The sequence below is a fragment of the Lichtheimia ornata genome (assembly GCF_029851405.1).
Source record: "Lichtheimia ornata isolate CBS 291.66 chromosome Unknown scaffold00087, whole genome shotgun sequence".
NCBI lineage: Eukaryota > Fungi > Mucoromycota > Mucoromycetes > Mucorales > Lichtheimiaceae > Lichtheimia > Lichtheimia ornata.
Genome location: NW_026695407.1, coordinates 1 through 15,865, shown reverse-complemented (window position 1 = coordinate 15,865; position 15,865 = coordinate 1). Strand labels below are relative to the sequence as shown.

Sequence of the window (15,865 nt, the reverse complement as noted above, 5' to 3'; positions counted from 1 at the left end):
AACATCCCTTGTTTCTTTGTTTGTTTCCATTTAGCCACACACAACATGTATGCATCAAACAGCAACTCGGAGAGTATAATTTTTTGACAGGCTGAGAAGCTGTCAAAGACCAACACGCGCACATCATCATCACATAAACTCCTTCTCGTTTCCTCCCCTCCCCTTCCCCCCTTAATATGACGATCACATGAAATTGCAATGTTGTAGGACACTCTATTTTTATGCTGGAGGAAGAAATGCAGCAAATAAAACTATCCCAACAAGTCCATAAAGGACATAATACGAGAGTACACCTTGAGCAAGCCATTGTTGCTGGTTGGAAGCTGACTTTTTGAAACCATCCATCCAAATTTGGGCCGTAATCCAATATAAAGGTGGTAGGGATGTAAAGAACCGGATGATCACTTGGACGTGCATGCATGTCGTTGCATACGCCAACAAAAAGCCCCACAAGTAAAGGAACGGTAAAAGCTTCTTGGTATCCGCTGGCGTATTTTGACCCAGTCCAAGCGTGTAGAATCCATTCACTGATTGCGCATAATGCCATAAACCTTTGATTGTCAATGAGATGATGGGCATGGCTAATAAAAAGTTGGGGATTTGCTTGATTTCATAATAGGCCAAGAACCCATTGTTCCTATATATACCCATTGTCAAATGACTGACCGACTTTTTCATTGCTCTTCCTCCTATCCCACCATACCAGTAATATTTTTGAACAAAGCTGTAAAGAAGAGGCAGCGTCTTGTTGCACCACGGTCGATCACCAGTAGCACAGAATTGATGGTATCCAAAGTATTGGACCATGGCAAATCCACCCATCGTAATCATTGAATAGAGAATTGCCCGCATCATTCCAATCAACGACCGCTGTCAAAAAAGAGACTCCTCATCATCAGTATTTCTCCCACGACACAATCTTTCCGAATCTAACCTTTTGTAACACCAAGTCGTAGATGAAAAACCCGGCATACACGATGGCATTGGATCGAATGGCAGATGCGAAACACCATATCAGGGCCGCCAATAAATACTTGTTTTGGGTATACAACCACATGCCAGTGAACGAGAGTAATGCAAAGGGCGATTCCATGTACATCGATGACATGAACATGGCCGGTGGTGAAAGACAAAATGCAATGGCTGATACAAACGCCAAACGAGGTTGAATAGCTGATGTCAATCTTGTATAGAAAAACGATGATAAATGAAAAGGACCCCCTTTAGTGCATGAATACCCCCACACGCGATCCCATGCTTACCTATACAGCATCCCAGCAGCTAACACAAAGCACACATTGGCAATCAACACACCACCTAAGAGAATACGTCCTTGTTCTTGCATCGGTAAAGGTAAAAGGACTATCCATGATCCATCAATACATCACCTTTGGAACAACACACACCCTTGCTCATACCTGTTTTTGCTAGCATCCTTGCTAATAATGGTATCCCTGGAAAGAACGCGTGTTCTTGTTCGTAGACGTAGCCGTGTTGTCCAATATGGTTAAAGTACAAAGCGTCCCATCGTAGCAATGAAACCAAGCAGTGTTCGGCCCATGATGACGGTGCAAGTTGGATCTCTGCCGATGAGTCGTAGCTACCTGTCGCCAGGTACGAGAGAATGCCCACGCCTACTGTAATCACCCGTGTTGCTGCTGCAAATGAGTGAATGCGATGCAGGGTCTTCATGAAAGGAAAAAGAGAAAAGAAAGAGTAGTAGGAATAGGAGGGCGGTATTTACAGAGTGGGTTTATTCATTATCATAAGTAAAAAAAAAGAAAGTGAGAAAGCGAGAGAGAGAGAAAGAATGAAAGAGAGAGAGAGAGCGAGTACAAGTAAAATTAGAACAAAGGGAGGGGGTTGTGTAAGGACTGTACAAGAAGAAAAACAAAAGCGTTATGTATCTAAAAGAAAGATGGGAAACGAGGACGTGAAGAAGCAGTAGTGGATGAAGAATGGATATCATTAACAGCCATATCAAATGATGTGGGTGACATTGGAAAGTGATGGTTAGACCTTGCCCACATTTCACTGAGATCTCGATCATCGTCATTGCTGGCACGTGAATAGTCGTGATGGCGACGAAGAAGCATGTCACTGCTGCCATTAGGATGGTTCCCATGGGGTGATATTAAAGATGCGGTGGGCTCATAATGACTTGATGAATTTCGACGATGATGTGACATTGCTGTATTAGTTGTTGATGTCGCATTAGCAGCAGCTGCACCAAATGTGGCTAATTGATCGTGCATGCTTGTGAATGGTTCTTGTTGAAGGGATAAAGCTGTGGGTGGTGCGGCCCGTGCGGTGGCGGTGGTATGCGTGGCGTCGGTGGTGTGATATCCATCACCACCACCTGTTTTGTCATAATCCTGTTGCATTGTGTCGGGATCCACAGGTCCAACAAACCATTCAAGCCATCGATGTAAAGCAACTTGATCATGCACTTGAAATAGAAACGCCATATTGTCTTCCGTTACCACACGAAATATACATCGATCCTCGGATGCTGAAACTGGTTCACATGCAAGATAATGATGGACTCGTGCTTGATGGCCTTGTTTCTAATACCATTATTAGCTCCTTGGATGATCCAATCACACTGTCCCTTACATTCATCAATATAAAGAATCGTTTCAGTGGCACCACAACAACGTGCTTGAGTTCCCAGATGGACATGTAATTGAATCGTGCCATCTTTTTGACAGGTAACACTCCCTCGTGTGCTTGCACACTAAAGTCGAGCAAGTTTTGTGTTGCCATGTTGTCGCTGTTGTTGTGTTCTTGGCTTGAGCTGCCACCTCCATATCCACCATCATTAAAGTAACCTGCGGAGTTACTACGGTTGCCACGGTAACCTCGCCACAATTTGCTCTTGTGCTTGCCGTATAGGTATCTCACAATAGAAACGAACTTGGGCACAAAGATGATGATCAGTGCACAAGTTGATGCAAGAATAACAGCCGTCATCTTGAGATGGATAGCAATCACGTAGTTTTCATCCGGCAAAAAGAAACTTGGACTTGCAAGACATCCTGCCAAACCAAGATTGCTATATAACAATGATACCATCATTAAATCCCATGCACACATTTGCCATGTCACACTACTACTATTACTACTATTACAATGACTTACTAGCTCACATAGGCAATTTGGTTTGTCTCGGCCCATTTACCACGCACCTTGCGTGTCTATCGATGGAGTATAAGCACGTGTTGGATATACAAAAATTAGATCCGTACCTTGTATGCCAGCAATGCTGCAATGAAAATCAAAAGGGCACACCATACCAAGGTAACCAGCTCGGCTATAGTGACTTGTACCCATCCTCCAGGAGATCCAGGGTATACACAAACCCAACAAAATGATACAGAGTTGCCCACTGTGAGCTCTTCCACCTCGACAGGATACATTGCTTGCCATACAATGAGAGGTACATAGGCGATAAATCCGCATACAGCAACGATCTGCAGTAGGTATTTCGATTTGAGTCTTGATGTCCGAACCGTGAAAACGTTTTGGAAACTAAAGATGCGAAGAGAGAGATTCATACGTAAGCAAATCATAAACGACGAGGCATAGGATAGGATGCTTTTACATTTGGTAGATTCTAAAAGAGAGGTTGACATTAGCATTCGTCATTGCATCATCATGTGAGGTAAATCTACGTACCTGTAGCTTTTAGCAATGAGACTTCCAACCACCAAAATGAATCCCGTGGTGATGATAAACTGCCGAGCAATACATATAGCGGGATTGGGCTTTCCAACATACATAAGGCACCCCAAGTATCCCATCAAGATACCAAGTAATTGGATGCAACAAAATGTTGGGCTTGACACCATGATGGATTTCAGCCGACGATACATTAGAATCAAGACCAACATACATAAGCAGAAAAACATGCCCGTAGCGCAAATGACTACCACCGCGATACCATGACCATCCTCCAAAGTGAGATTGAGAGCTATAAAGGGAGCCATGTAAGAAGGCGTAGGACATGACGCAAGCCATTTTGAACGTACGATATCGCTGGACACTATCCCGAGGACGAACATTGGTATGGCCAAGGTAGAGAACAGAGTTATCTTCGAATTCAAAGGTGCCATTCTTCAATGTTGCATAGGTGACCACCGAGCCATCCACCATGTACTGTAATGCAAAGTAGCTTTTTTGATCGACAGATTACGTTGCACATGTGAGTTTGAATCATAAACAAGCACTTTTATACCCCTGATCCACGCCCTCGGTTTTGTTGTTGATCTTACCCAGTTTGGAGATCGCCTGCAAATGTGTTAAAGAATGAGGCAAGAACAAAGAAGAATGATGAATCAGCACACCTTGACGATTGTATTGCTCATTGCCATTCATTTACCTGTATCTGCAAAGTCCATCACACCTAAGATGATACCACCATGGGTTATTTTTAGTGATTTGCGTAACAAAGAAATCAAGATGGGGAATGACAATAATAATGTACCTGCGGGCCCGGTATAGTTGAGATTGTAAAAAGTCGGCGTCATGTTGCTCGAATTGAAGCTACCAGCTGCCAAGTCTGCCAATCCCTTTTGCCGACCACCAGGATACTCGTTAAGAGCCTAATGATATAAAATCATATGCCAATGTTTCAGAATTTAGCTTTGATGAATCTCCGTTACGCATTTACATGCGTGCATGACGTGCAGTTGGGGGTGTAGTAGATAGCATTTTGAATATCCACACTTGCCTTGTCTAATCCAAGCGCCATTAATTCCGCGCATGCATAACATTGGGGTGCATTATAGGAAAGCCCTGAGCTGTGCCATGAGGATGGATCAGTGCTACAATTGAAATGCCAACAATGAATCAGCTTGACTTGATCATTTTCACAATCCCAATCACACATTCACTTACAAGTTGGATGGTGCAGGTAAGGTATTCCAAGACTCTTGCATGGCATCATAAGCAGGAATACCGCTCACTACATCAAGGATAGTAAGGTAGTATATGAGATGGGGGTATTGATGAAACTTTTAAAGGGACTTGTGTGACACTTACGGTTCCATATACCGCTAATAAACATGAGCCCATCGTAAGCAGCCAGCTCTTCTTGGGATTTCACGGTGTCACGAATGGCAGGTGACATGTCGTTTGTCAACATCCAAACCCATCCTTCGGACAACAAACCCATTGACCTATAACGCAATATACACGAGTGCACGTACATGAGCCCATTGTTCCACACACAATACTCACGCACACGCATCCCTATAACGCACACACCCACGCACACGGCCACACACACACACTCTCTTTTTCTCTCTTTAAACATACATGGCTGTGCGTAACACCATCAATTGATCGGATGTAGTGGAGTCGGCGAGAATAACAATTCTTGATCCAGACTTGGCCAGAGTTTCCAATGATTCTGTAAAATACCGATTAGGCGCATTTCGACTAAATTTACTATTTCCCAATGTCCTCTTACCTTCTACACGGCTCATGTCATACAATGGGATTTGTGTCATGGCATCAAGGTTATATGACGATGCCTTTTGGACCATGGCGGATAGTACTACGTTGTACAGGATGCGATGGCATTTAATTAGAAGAATGAATATAGGGGAACATCATCAACAACATATACTACATACCTTGTTGGCCCACATCATCATTGGTGTAAATGAGTGCAAACTTTTGCCATCCCATATAGCGTACCCAATCCACTAGGGTGCTGCCAAATAGTACAACATTGCCTACTGTGCGAAAGAAATAGGGATAGGCATCCTTGTTGGATAGCTTGAGTGATGCAGAGGCACACGAGCATTGCGGGATTTGGCGTACACCAGTGATGCCTGCCTCCATTTGTGTCATTGAAGATACCATATCACCAATCAATGCACTAACACAATACATAGCATTAATTTGTGGCTGCTCTATAAAGGTGGGATCATGTGGTTGCAATTTTCATACTTTATCCCAGATTCCACCATGTCGACAGTGGTCCATGCCGTTGCACCTAAATTTTTGCTGTCGGATGCCACATGTTGGAATTCGAACGTGACGTCTGTAATGTGTATATAGGTGCATGTCGTGTAAGAAGATGGGTGTTGTACATAGCACTGATGATGGTATGGGGGCTGTTTATCTACTCTGCAATGTATGTATGTATGTACCTGGTGCAATTTTGGCGGCAGATTGCGATGCTAAATCAATGGCTGCTCGGCTGGCGACAATCATATCGTTTAGCGTGGGATCAGTTGCACGCACAGATGCGGGGTCTGGGAACATGACACCAATCTTGTAGATTGGCGTGTTGGATGAATTGTTATTGTTGTCGTTGGGTAAAGCGTGCACGATCCATGCCAGTGTCGTCAAGAAAATCAAGCATGTCGGCGTCCACGTAGTGCTGTTAGGTCGCCATACGCGCATAAGTGAAAGGGAAGGGATATCAAAAAAGGGTTGTGAGAAGAAGAAGAGAGGAAGAAAATAGGTAAAATAAAGGAGAAAGGAGTAGGTGAATGGAAAATGGTGGATAATGACAGGAATGGCTAGTATCAAAGACAGGGTTTTTAAAAATGTGTGGTGGTGTCGTTGTTGCTCCACCGGAGTTGTAGCACTTGTGCCACCCGGAGCTGTAAAGAGGTGTTCTTTGTATGCGTGTATGTGTGTGTGCAGTAATAAGCTCATTTTCTTTTTTCTTTCTTCTACCCCCCAAGCTGGGAAGAGTGGGTGGCGGGTCCAAACTGTGGTATTGCTTGTTGAAATCGATTACCGACAAAAGCTATCCAATGGAGTCCTATCTTGTACCCCAATGGTATCTACTACTCTGCTGCTCCCACAACCATACAATGTACTCAGCCATATTGACGTTGTAAAATAGTAAGCTAGCACACTACGTACTAGTATTCAGTAGATTAGCATTCGAGGTTGCCGCCACAACGTAAAAGAAAGCTCCCCTTTTTCGTCCATGTTGTTGTATTGATCGCAGATCACTAATAGAATGAATCGGTATTATTATTCCGTAGACTTTTAGCCAATCACTTTGTTAAATGCATCCAATAATTGATAACCGTTGGGGTACATGATTTTGTATTTTCTCCTATATTGCACAGCAAAGGCAAGTAAAGAAGCGCGGGTGTTTTATCATTTGGTGCTACAATGATCGATCGCCTTGCAGGGTGGCGGGCACGTGTTGTTGTCTACTCCATTTAGTTCCTGGGAGAAAGAAAACCTTATTTCCCTCGTGCAGTAAGGAGAAAAAGGGCCATAATACATCATCGTTGTTGCCGTGGTGATGGTGTATCCATAGCTACGGATGAAATAGTTGTGTTGTGTTAGGCTTCAAAAGATTGTGGTGAATACGTATGCATCATGATGATCATGAAAAGGGTGGATGGATCTACTTTAAGGGCAACGTCATGGCTGTGCCTCCACATGCGTCGTAGCCGTTGTCGTCGTCGTTAGCGAATGCTATGTATAGTCCGATATCTCGGTAATTCCCCCGACATGCACTTGGATAGTAAGGCGATCCGTGCCCCTACCCCCACACCATAACAAGGGATGATCAGCTTTTTCCCAGTCTTTGCTGCTCTTTTTCTATTTTTATGTTCATGATAATGAATGAATCCATTACGCTCTTTGTATGAGTATCTGTGCTCATCCATGATTAGCAACAACATCCCCTTTGATGTTATTGATTGTTGCTTTCATCATCTCTCCCACCACATTGTTCTTTGTACACGTATTGCATCGAGTGAATTATGATAGATGACGATCAATAAGCTGTTTAATATGAAAATGGATCTAGCTATAACCCTAGTGTATCAGGAAACGATATAATTTGATGGATTGTGATGGTAAAAAGGGTGCAATGAAAAGAAGAAAGTGAAGAACATATATAAAAGCGTCATGATGAATCATCGGTTCTATATGCGAGTCACCGAAAATATGTAGGCTTGTTGGCTATCTTATCGTCCTTCCGCTACACTTTCAACTCCACCTCCTTCCAACCCACCCCACCACCATGTTCATACCAGCTTTGAATACGGCTGATCTCTCTCTCAAGAAGGAGCTTAGCTTCTTTGGCTCTGTTCTTGTTGAAAACGCAACTCTTGATGCCGTCAAATCCCTCATTGAAGAAACGGGCTCCACTTTGTATTGGGCTCATGCCAACACTGTCGACGAGGCCGTCAATCTTTGGGACGCTGGTGTTTACAAGGCCGTCTTTCCTTTGAATGTGTTGCTTGAATCCCAAAGTGACTTGGCTGGTATTCCCGAGGAACGCATTGCAGTTGTTGTCGATATTGCCAGCATTCCCAAGCTCTCTTCAGTATCTGTCAAACCATCGGTGGTGATTGTTCAGGTTGACACTGTTGCCGATGCTCTCAAGAGTGAACAGCTTCATGCATTGGCTACTGCTACACGCAAGGATTTGTTGTCACAAGGCGGTGAACGTCGAGTGGTGGTGCAAAGCCAAGGTGCCGTATTGACAAGCGACATGTTGCAACAATTGGATGCTGTCAAATTGGATGTGGTGGTGCCTTCTACTCAGCTGACTACCGAATGGGAACCCAAGGATGGAAAGCTTAATCTCGCACAAGCCTTTTTGGCAACCGCCACCACCGATCGTCCTGATGGTCTTTATGCTACAATGGTCGTCGATGAACGTAACTCGGCTTTGGGTTTGGTCTTCTCTTCTGCACAAAGCGTGTCCGAATCATTGCGTACGGGTCAAGGTGTTTATCAAAGCCGTAAGCATGGTCTCTGGTACAAGGGTGCCACATCCGGTGCTACTCAAACATTGCTCGGTGTTGATTATGATTGTGATGGTGATGCTTTACGTTTCATTGTCAAGCAACATGGCGCTGGTACGTTTTATTGGATAACTCGATGTATAAGGATCATATGACTTATCATTCATTAATAGGTTTCTGCCATCTCAACACACGTACATGCTTTGGTGCCGATGCTGGATTGAGTGCTTTACAAAGCACACTGCAAAGTCGCAAGGAGAATGCACCTGCTGGTTCATACACAGCTCGCTTATTCAACGATCCCAAGTTATTGCGTGCCAAGATTATGGAGGAAGCTGAGGAATTGTGTGATGCCACTGAAAAGGAGGATGTTGCATGGGAAGCTGCCGATTTGATTTACTTTGCATTGACCAAGTGCGTCAGCGCTGGTGTATCCCTTTGCGATGTGGAGAAGAATTTGGATAAGAAGGCTCGTAAGGTGACTCGTCGTCCTGGCAACGCTAAGCCAAAATGGGAGAACAAGGAAGCATCAGCACCAGCATCAGCACCCAAAGAAGCAGAACAAGAGGACAACAATGGCCGTATTGCTATGCAAACTTACTCCGCCGATGCCATTTCTTCTGAGAAGCGTAATGAGCTCTTGTTGCGACCTATCATTGATTCGACAGAGATTATTGGCCGTGTTACTCCCATCATGAAGGATGTACGCACACGTGGCGATCCAGCTTTGATTGACTTGACTGAAAAGTTTGATCGCGTCAAGCTTGAATGCCCAACCCTCCAAGCACCCTTCGATCCTGCAGCTATGCAACTTGATCCCGAGACTAAGGCAGCCATTGATCAAGCCTATGACAACATTTACAAGTTCCATGATGCTCAAATGGATCGTGATACTCTTGTTGTGGAAACTATGCCTGGTGTTGTATGCACACGATTTGCTCGTCCCATTGAACGTGTTGGTTTATATGTCCCAGGAGGCACTGCAGTGTTGCCATCGACTACATTGATGCTTGGTATTCCCGCCAAGGTGGCTGGTTGCTCTCAAATTGTCATTGCTACTCCTCCACGACCTGATGGTACAGTGGTGCCTGAGGTATTGTATGTGGCTCACAAGGTCGGTGCTACACACGTGGTGTTGGCTGGTGGTGCACAAGCTGTGGCAGCTATGGCATATGGTACACAAACGGTGCCCAAGGTTGACAAGATTTGTGGTCCTGGTAATCAATACGTGACAGCTGCCAAGATGGTCGCACAAAATGATACGTCGTGCTTGGTGTCCATCGACATGCCAGCTGGTCCTTCCGAAGTATTGGTCATTGCCGACAAGAATTGCAACCCTGCTTATGTTGCTTCCGATTTGTTGTCTCAAGCTGAACACGGCGTGGATTCGCAAGTTGTCCTCGTTGCTGTCGATCTCTCTGATAGTGAACTTGGTGCCATTGAAGATCAAATCCATACTCAAGCAAGCCGCTTACCACGTGTCGACATTGTGCGTAAGAGTATTCCAAAGTCATACACTCTCAAGGTCAAGAACCTCGATGAAGCCGTCGCCTTTTCCAATGATTATGCACCCGAACATCTCATCCTTCACGTCGACAATGCCGAATCCCTTCTTCCTGGTATCAACAATGCTGGTAGTGTCTTTGTTGGTGCTTACTCTCCTGAAAGGTAAAAAAAGAGAAAGGATCATGGGTATAATGAATGTCTTTATTGATGGTGTGATTGTATTTTTAGCTGTGGTGATTATGCTTCCGGTACCAACCACACTCTCCCTACTTATGGCTACTCACGCATGTACTCTGGTGTCAACACGCTCACCTTTGTCAAGCATATCACTTCTCAACAATTGACTGCCGATGGTTTGAACCGTCTTGGTGATACCGTTATGCGTCTCGCTGAGATTGAAGGCCTTGAAGCCCACCGAAATGCCGTTGCTATCCGTGTAGCTGATCTTAGAAAGTAATTGACAAGTTTGTACAGTTTTTGTTGTAATAGAATATCCCACATCATTTTTTGTTATGCCCCACAATCCTAATCACTGCATCATTGTTATGATATTTGCTGTCTGATCAAAACGCGTACGAGCTGTGTGTAAACATTTACCATTTGTACACCCCGCATTAACTCCCAAATGCTTCCCTCTTGACAATTTCACATACTGTTTAACTCTCTTTTCAAGTACTTTTCATCTTTCCCTCACATTGGCAGCTGTGTTCCATGGATAAAATCGGGGAACTGCGCACTCGGAACACGCGTGTGTTGCTCTCCTACTCTCCTCTTTCAACATGGTCAAGTGTCCCTCCATTACGTAGGGTGTATAATCAGCGACTTCAAGCCCAATACTGAACGCAGGCAATACTTTACGCGTGAACCAGTCGACCAATGGTCAAATTCAAATTATGCCGAACACTCGCATTCAACACCAGCTGCTGTCAAGCATGACTTTCATAACGATCTCGCTTGGTTGCAGCAACAAGATTTGCCTCGTGATCTGAAGACGTATATTGGTGACTTGAAGAAGGAGACCAAGGTACGTATGTGATATGCCCATGAGTGAGAGAAGATAATTGACTGTATATCGTAGGAGATGAAGAAGCCTACTGCGTCTGCTACATGTGACAATGGCACGTCCAATAGCACCACCATCCCCACATCAATGCTCCTGTCCATGCCCCTATGGCAACAACGCAAAGTGTTACATACATCCAGAAGTCAAGGTACCTATCTACATCGAAGGATCATGTTTATGTCACTGACTTGTATTTTAGCTCCAAGCCCAAGATGTCCATGGACACTGATAATAGGAAGCCTGCAAGATCCCATTCTTTTCAACTTGTGTATTTTTGGATGTTTGGTGTGACGGATGAGATTGACGGCTGGTGACGAGTACGAGTAGGAATGATGACGGAGGACGACTACGAGGATGGCGGCAATGCAGCTAGATGAAATAAAGCATTGTTCATTTATTACACGCTTGTTGGAGGTTGCTAGCTTGTGGATTACATACTATTGCTTCGAAGATGGAATAATAAAGGTGGTCCGGTTAAGAAGTACATGGCTTTTGCGATACAATAAGGAGGAGTGGGAAGTGTGATGAGCTTGGGAAGAGAAAAAGTGAAGAGATCCCTCCATTGAGTTTCAGGATCAATATGCATACGTATCTTTTTACAGCCATCAGAGATTCTTATTACATTATAGACCCTTCCATTGATGTTGCCATTTAAACAATTATCATCTATCATTTCATCATTCGCAATCAATCACAACCTCCTTTCCTTAGTGCGGACAACATTCACACGCCCACACATACATATAAAAACAACGCCTGTTGTCACCAACGTTCTTACACATCTTCTTCGTCTATCGCCTTTATTTCATTTGCATAGTCCACCCATTCCTTTTGGTAAGTGACAAGGAGAGTCTTGGTATGTAAATGTTGCGTATCATTCATGATGTATTATACTATCATTTGCTCTTTGTGGCATTAGCCCCTATTCCCTGATGGACCCAACTTCCACCGCCATCCACGTTAATGCTCCTATGCATACTAAGATTTGCTCAGCACAAAATACCACCTATGCTCAGGAAGCAAGGTACGTAGGTATAGCAAATGTATCTATCCTGGTTGCTGACATGCGTTTAGCTCCAAGCGTAAAATGACTATGCATTCTGGCGAATCATCAGGAAGCAAAAAGCCACGCGATGATGGCGTTGATGATTCTTTTGAAGAGGTATAAAGTACTAGTATTAGTGGTATACCATGTAGTGAGCTGACTCATCAAGCAGGATGGTGTCATCAATGAGATACAAAGGATCTCCAGTCAACAGCATGTGCATATCCGAAAGTGGGGAAAAATGCGAAGTGGAGAAAATTACCGGGAAGCGATTGACGTGGAAAATACTGAGGTGGCGAAAATATCGGGGGACCACTGTGGTGATAATATCGAGCCAACAACAGTATACACATGGTGCTTCCCTTGACTACTCTCTTTTGCTTCGATGGGCCTATCATTTGGTAATGTTACATACCATGTATCCTTGTCAATAGCTTGACTGCTTCTAACCCTTGGTAACCCAATGCTTTCTGATACAATAGTGTACAAAGAAAGTGGCAGCATTAAATACTTGGTCATTTCATATGACTCAAGAGCAAGAAATCCAAACCGAAGCTGATGTATTGAAACGCCTTTCAGCGAGCATTCTCTCCAACGATAAGGATGCCACCCTTTCATCATTGCAAGCACTTAAGTAAGCTTATTTTTATTCGTGGCGTTTTATATAACAATCAATCTAAACGTCCTTCAAAAATCTGTCTTTGCCATTAATCATTGATTCAAGACATTGGCTGTTGCATTGGACATGGTAAAGGAGCAATTCAAAGACCAGCTTCAAACTATGCAAGAGGTGGCGGACAAGTGGATGATACCTTGAATTGCTCATGAAATTCCGCAAACGCACTATATACCTTGCTCGACAGGAGAATATTCGTGACATTCGTGTGTTGTCTCTCAGCCATATCTTCTTTATGTCACCCAACCAAGCTGAATCGTGTGCCTCCACCGATTTAATAAGCAATATCATCAAGCAATTACCAAGACACTGAACTGCAAAGAAGGCTGGCGGCCATTGCCTATGCGAGTGCGACATTGGTGTGCATCCATGAATATGATATGTAGCTTCAAGTTCAACCCTACCAACGAAGAAGCTACGCTCAATGACACGTCAATTTGGAGACGAGGCGGACGATAATGATGACGCTGATGTTGATCAAGAAAAGCAAGACAACAGTACAGGAGATCTCTCGTCGATGGCACTGCTTCTTGCAGGGTAACAATTCCCCCATTGCCCCAAAATGAAAGCCTTTCCCCGCGAGCAAAAACTATTTTTTGGCTGGCAGCGACATTGAGTAATCTGGGATCCGCCACCTTGATCGTGAAACTTGCACACAAGATTCCTTTGACCCCGGCGAGCAACACTGTTCTATTAGAGACCCCACGTTTGATTGTAAAGTTTAGAGATACAGACACCTTCATTTTTTACATATCCTGTAAGCGTGATGCTATATGAAAAGAGGTCGTTGTTCATTGTCAAGTAGTATGACTATAGCCAAGATGCAGAGGGGCGTGTTTGTGTAACTTTGAGTCAGTCAGCACAGGCGATGCATGATTCTTGTACACTATTTAGGAATAGTTCATACAATACCAGCTAATAACCCATTCCTTCCATTCACCTTTGTTGCCCAATCCAATGCATACGAACGCTTGTGCTGCTCCAGCCCATCATTCCCATCATTTAACTTTCATGATTCGAGCTAACCTGGTAGTAAGGTAATGGCTGTTGTTGGACCATCATTATCATGTAAAGTGTAAAATGGCACACACCCTTTTGCTATACGTGAGGATCATTTCTTTTATTTACGTGTACCTGTTGTCTATCGTGAGGGTGATGATCATGATGGGTGGATGGTGTATGTGGGGTCATTGAGTGGCCTCAGTGTAATAGCAGTAGGGGATTTAAACTTGGGGGACAGCAGCTCCACGACTCGAGACAACGCTTTCTCTTCTTTTTCTCCCACCTTTCCTTATTCCATTCACGACATTGCGATCAAGGTAATGTATTACAAAAAAGTACTCTTGTTGGCTGTGAGGTGTTAATGTAGTTCTGAACATGCATTGTCAGGGAGAGTGAGTGTGTCCAAGTGCTGAGGAATGAGCGTGGTTGGTGGTTGGTTGGTGGTTGCCATGGCGATATTGTTGCTTCCTTTTGCTCGTTGCTATTCCCGCTCTACGCTTGGTGCCAACAGGTACATTCAGAGTCCAATGTTGCAGCCGAATTGGTTCCATTGACGCGTCAGCTTGTGTAAAGAGCAAGTTTGGTTCCAAGACGTTGACTGGTTTGGCGTTCTGTTTCGGCTCAACAACACTACACCATGGTTTTCGGTCTCTAACAACCAGCAGCTAAGGATCTTTATGTCTATGGAAAAGGCAAGTGCAATGAAACAAACAATGAAAAGAGGCGTTTTATTGTATGTGTGTGCTAATAATGAATTGAATAGATTTCTTTGATCAGGCAACGCAACTTTGGGGCATCATCATCATCTCTTTGGGTTCAAATCCCAGCCTGTATCAAGTTGCTGCTGCGTCGCTCTGCACTAGCCAAGTGTGCTGGAAAAGCTTCTTGGAACGCGCCCCGGACTCTATAGGCCTGCGTTTGAGTTGATGGGTCGATGACGATGGATTTATAGAAGAGCATGGTCACCGTGTTGAGGTAAAAGGGGATTTGCAATGGCTCGGTCGTATATGTGTTGAACCAACACGCTCTTCTCGTGATAGGCTCGTTCTTTCCCTTGAGGATTTCTTTTCATGAGGTGGGAAAATGATTGGAAGGATTGGGGTTCATTCTTTCTTTGGAGAGGATGTATGAGAACAACTATGAGCCTGGACTCTACGTAAGTGATGTCCTTCCTTGCCATGGACCGAACTGGCCTTGTGTGATTCGTGCAGTGCTTTCTCAAGAACAAGGGATCGCCCGACGTTGCTCGTATGGTGGTGATTTGGTTTGTGAATTCCTTCTGATTTGCTATCTTCCTTGGAGAGGATCGCCTAACGGTATACCAAATCGTCATCATTCATTCCCAGTATCAGATGGTCTAACTTGCCTGCTTTCTTATTTGTAGAGACGGCGATTACGATGATTACCACATTCACAACAATGACAATGATGACGACAACGAGATTCAAAAGGAAGCCTGCAAGATCCCATTCTTTTCAACTTGTGTATTTTTGGATGTTGGTGTGACGGATGGGATTGACGACTGGTGACGAGTACGAGTAGGAATGATGGCGGAGGACGACTACGACGATAGTGGTGGCAATGTACAGTAGCAAGATAGCTAGATGAAATAAAGCATTGTTTATTTATTACACGCTTGTTGGAGGTTGCTAGCTTGTGGATTGCATACTATTGCTTCGAAGATGGCATAATAAATGTGGTCCGGTTATCGGTCATGCAAGAAGTACATGGCTTTTGTGACACAATAAAGAGGAGTGGGAAGTGGGATGAGCTTGAGAAGAGAAAAAGTGAAGAGATCCCTCCATTGAGTTTCAGGATGAGTGACTCATTCA

General features: G+C 44.1%; 5 protein-coding genes across 5 annotated transcripts; 3 read left to right on the top strand and 2 right to left on the bottom strand.

The window, feature by feature from the left end:
• Positions 1 to 219: 219 nt before the first annotated feature.
• Positions 220 to 1,692, bottom strand: O0I10_011311 (uncharacterized protein; the record flags this gene model as incomplete). Its single annotated transcript, XM_058491280.1, has 5 exons — positions 220 to 637; positions 704 to 870; positions 935 to 1,184; positions 1,263 to 1,362; positions 1,419 to 1,692. 5 exons carry the CDS (start codon positions 1,690 to 1,692, stop codon positions 220 to 222), a joined length of 1,209 nt encoding a protein of 402 aa, XP_058337925.1.
• Positions 1,693 to 1,907: 215 nt separating this feature from the next.
• O0I10_011310 (uncharacterized protein) lies at positions 1,908 to 6,417 on the bottom strand (the record flags this gene model as incomplete). Its single annotated transcript, XM_058491279.1, has 17 exons — positions 1,908 to 2,567; positions 2,617 to 3,055; positions 3,142 to 3,197; positions 3,249 to 3,531; positions 3,679 to 3,973; positions 4,032 to 4,174; positions 4,275 to 4,290; positions 4,382 to 4,405; positions 4,487 to 4,604; positions 4,673 to 4,826; positions 4,900 to 4,966; positions 5,044 to 5,180; positions 5,320 to 5,413; positions 5,474 to 5,560; positions 5,640 to 5,887; positions 5,959 to 6,052; positions 6,162 to 6,417. 17 exons carry the CDS (start codon positions 6,415 to 6,417, stop codon positions 1,908 to 1,910), a joined length of 3,171 nt encoding a protein of 1,056 aa, XP_058337924.1.
• Positions 6,418 to 8,011: 1,594 nt separating this feature from the next.
• Positions 8,012 to 10,704, top strand: O0I10_011309 (histidinol dehydrogenase; the record flags this gene model as incomplete). Its single annotated transcript, XM_058491278.1, has 3 exons — positions 8,012 to 8,855; positions 8,915 to 10,409; positions 10,476 to 10,704. The coding sequence occupies 3 exons, from the start codon at positions 8,012 to 8,014 to the stop codon at positions 10,702 to 10,704; spliced, it is 2,568 nt and encodes an 855-aa protein (XP_058337923.1).
• Positions 10,705 to 11,328: 624 nt separating this feature from the next.
• O0I10_011308 (uncharacterized protein) lies at positions 11,329 to 11,624 on the top strand (the record flags this gene model as incomplete). Its single annotated transcript, XM_058491277.1, has 2 exons — positions 11,329 to 11,435; positions 11,510 to 11,624. 2 exons carry the CDS (start codon positions 11,329 to 11,331, stop codon positions 11,622 to 11,624), a joined length of 222 nt encoding a protein of 73 aa, XP_058337922.1.
• Positions 11,625 to 12,242: 618 nt separating this feature from the next.
• On the top strand, positions 12,243 to 12,993 carry O0I10_011307 (uncharacterized protein; the record flags this gene model as incomplete). The annotated part of the gene is made up of 4 exons (XM_058491276.1): positions 12,243 to 12,334; positions 12,385 to 12,472; positions 12,700 to 12,756; positions 12,838 to 12,993. 4 exons carry the CDS (start codon positions 12,243 to 12,245, stop codon positions 12,991 to 12,993), a joined length of 393 nt encoding a protein of 130 aa, XP_058337921.1.
• Positions 12,994 to 15,865: the final 2,872 nt, after the last annotated feature.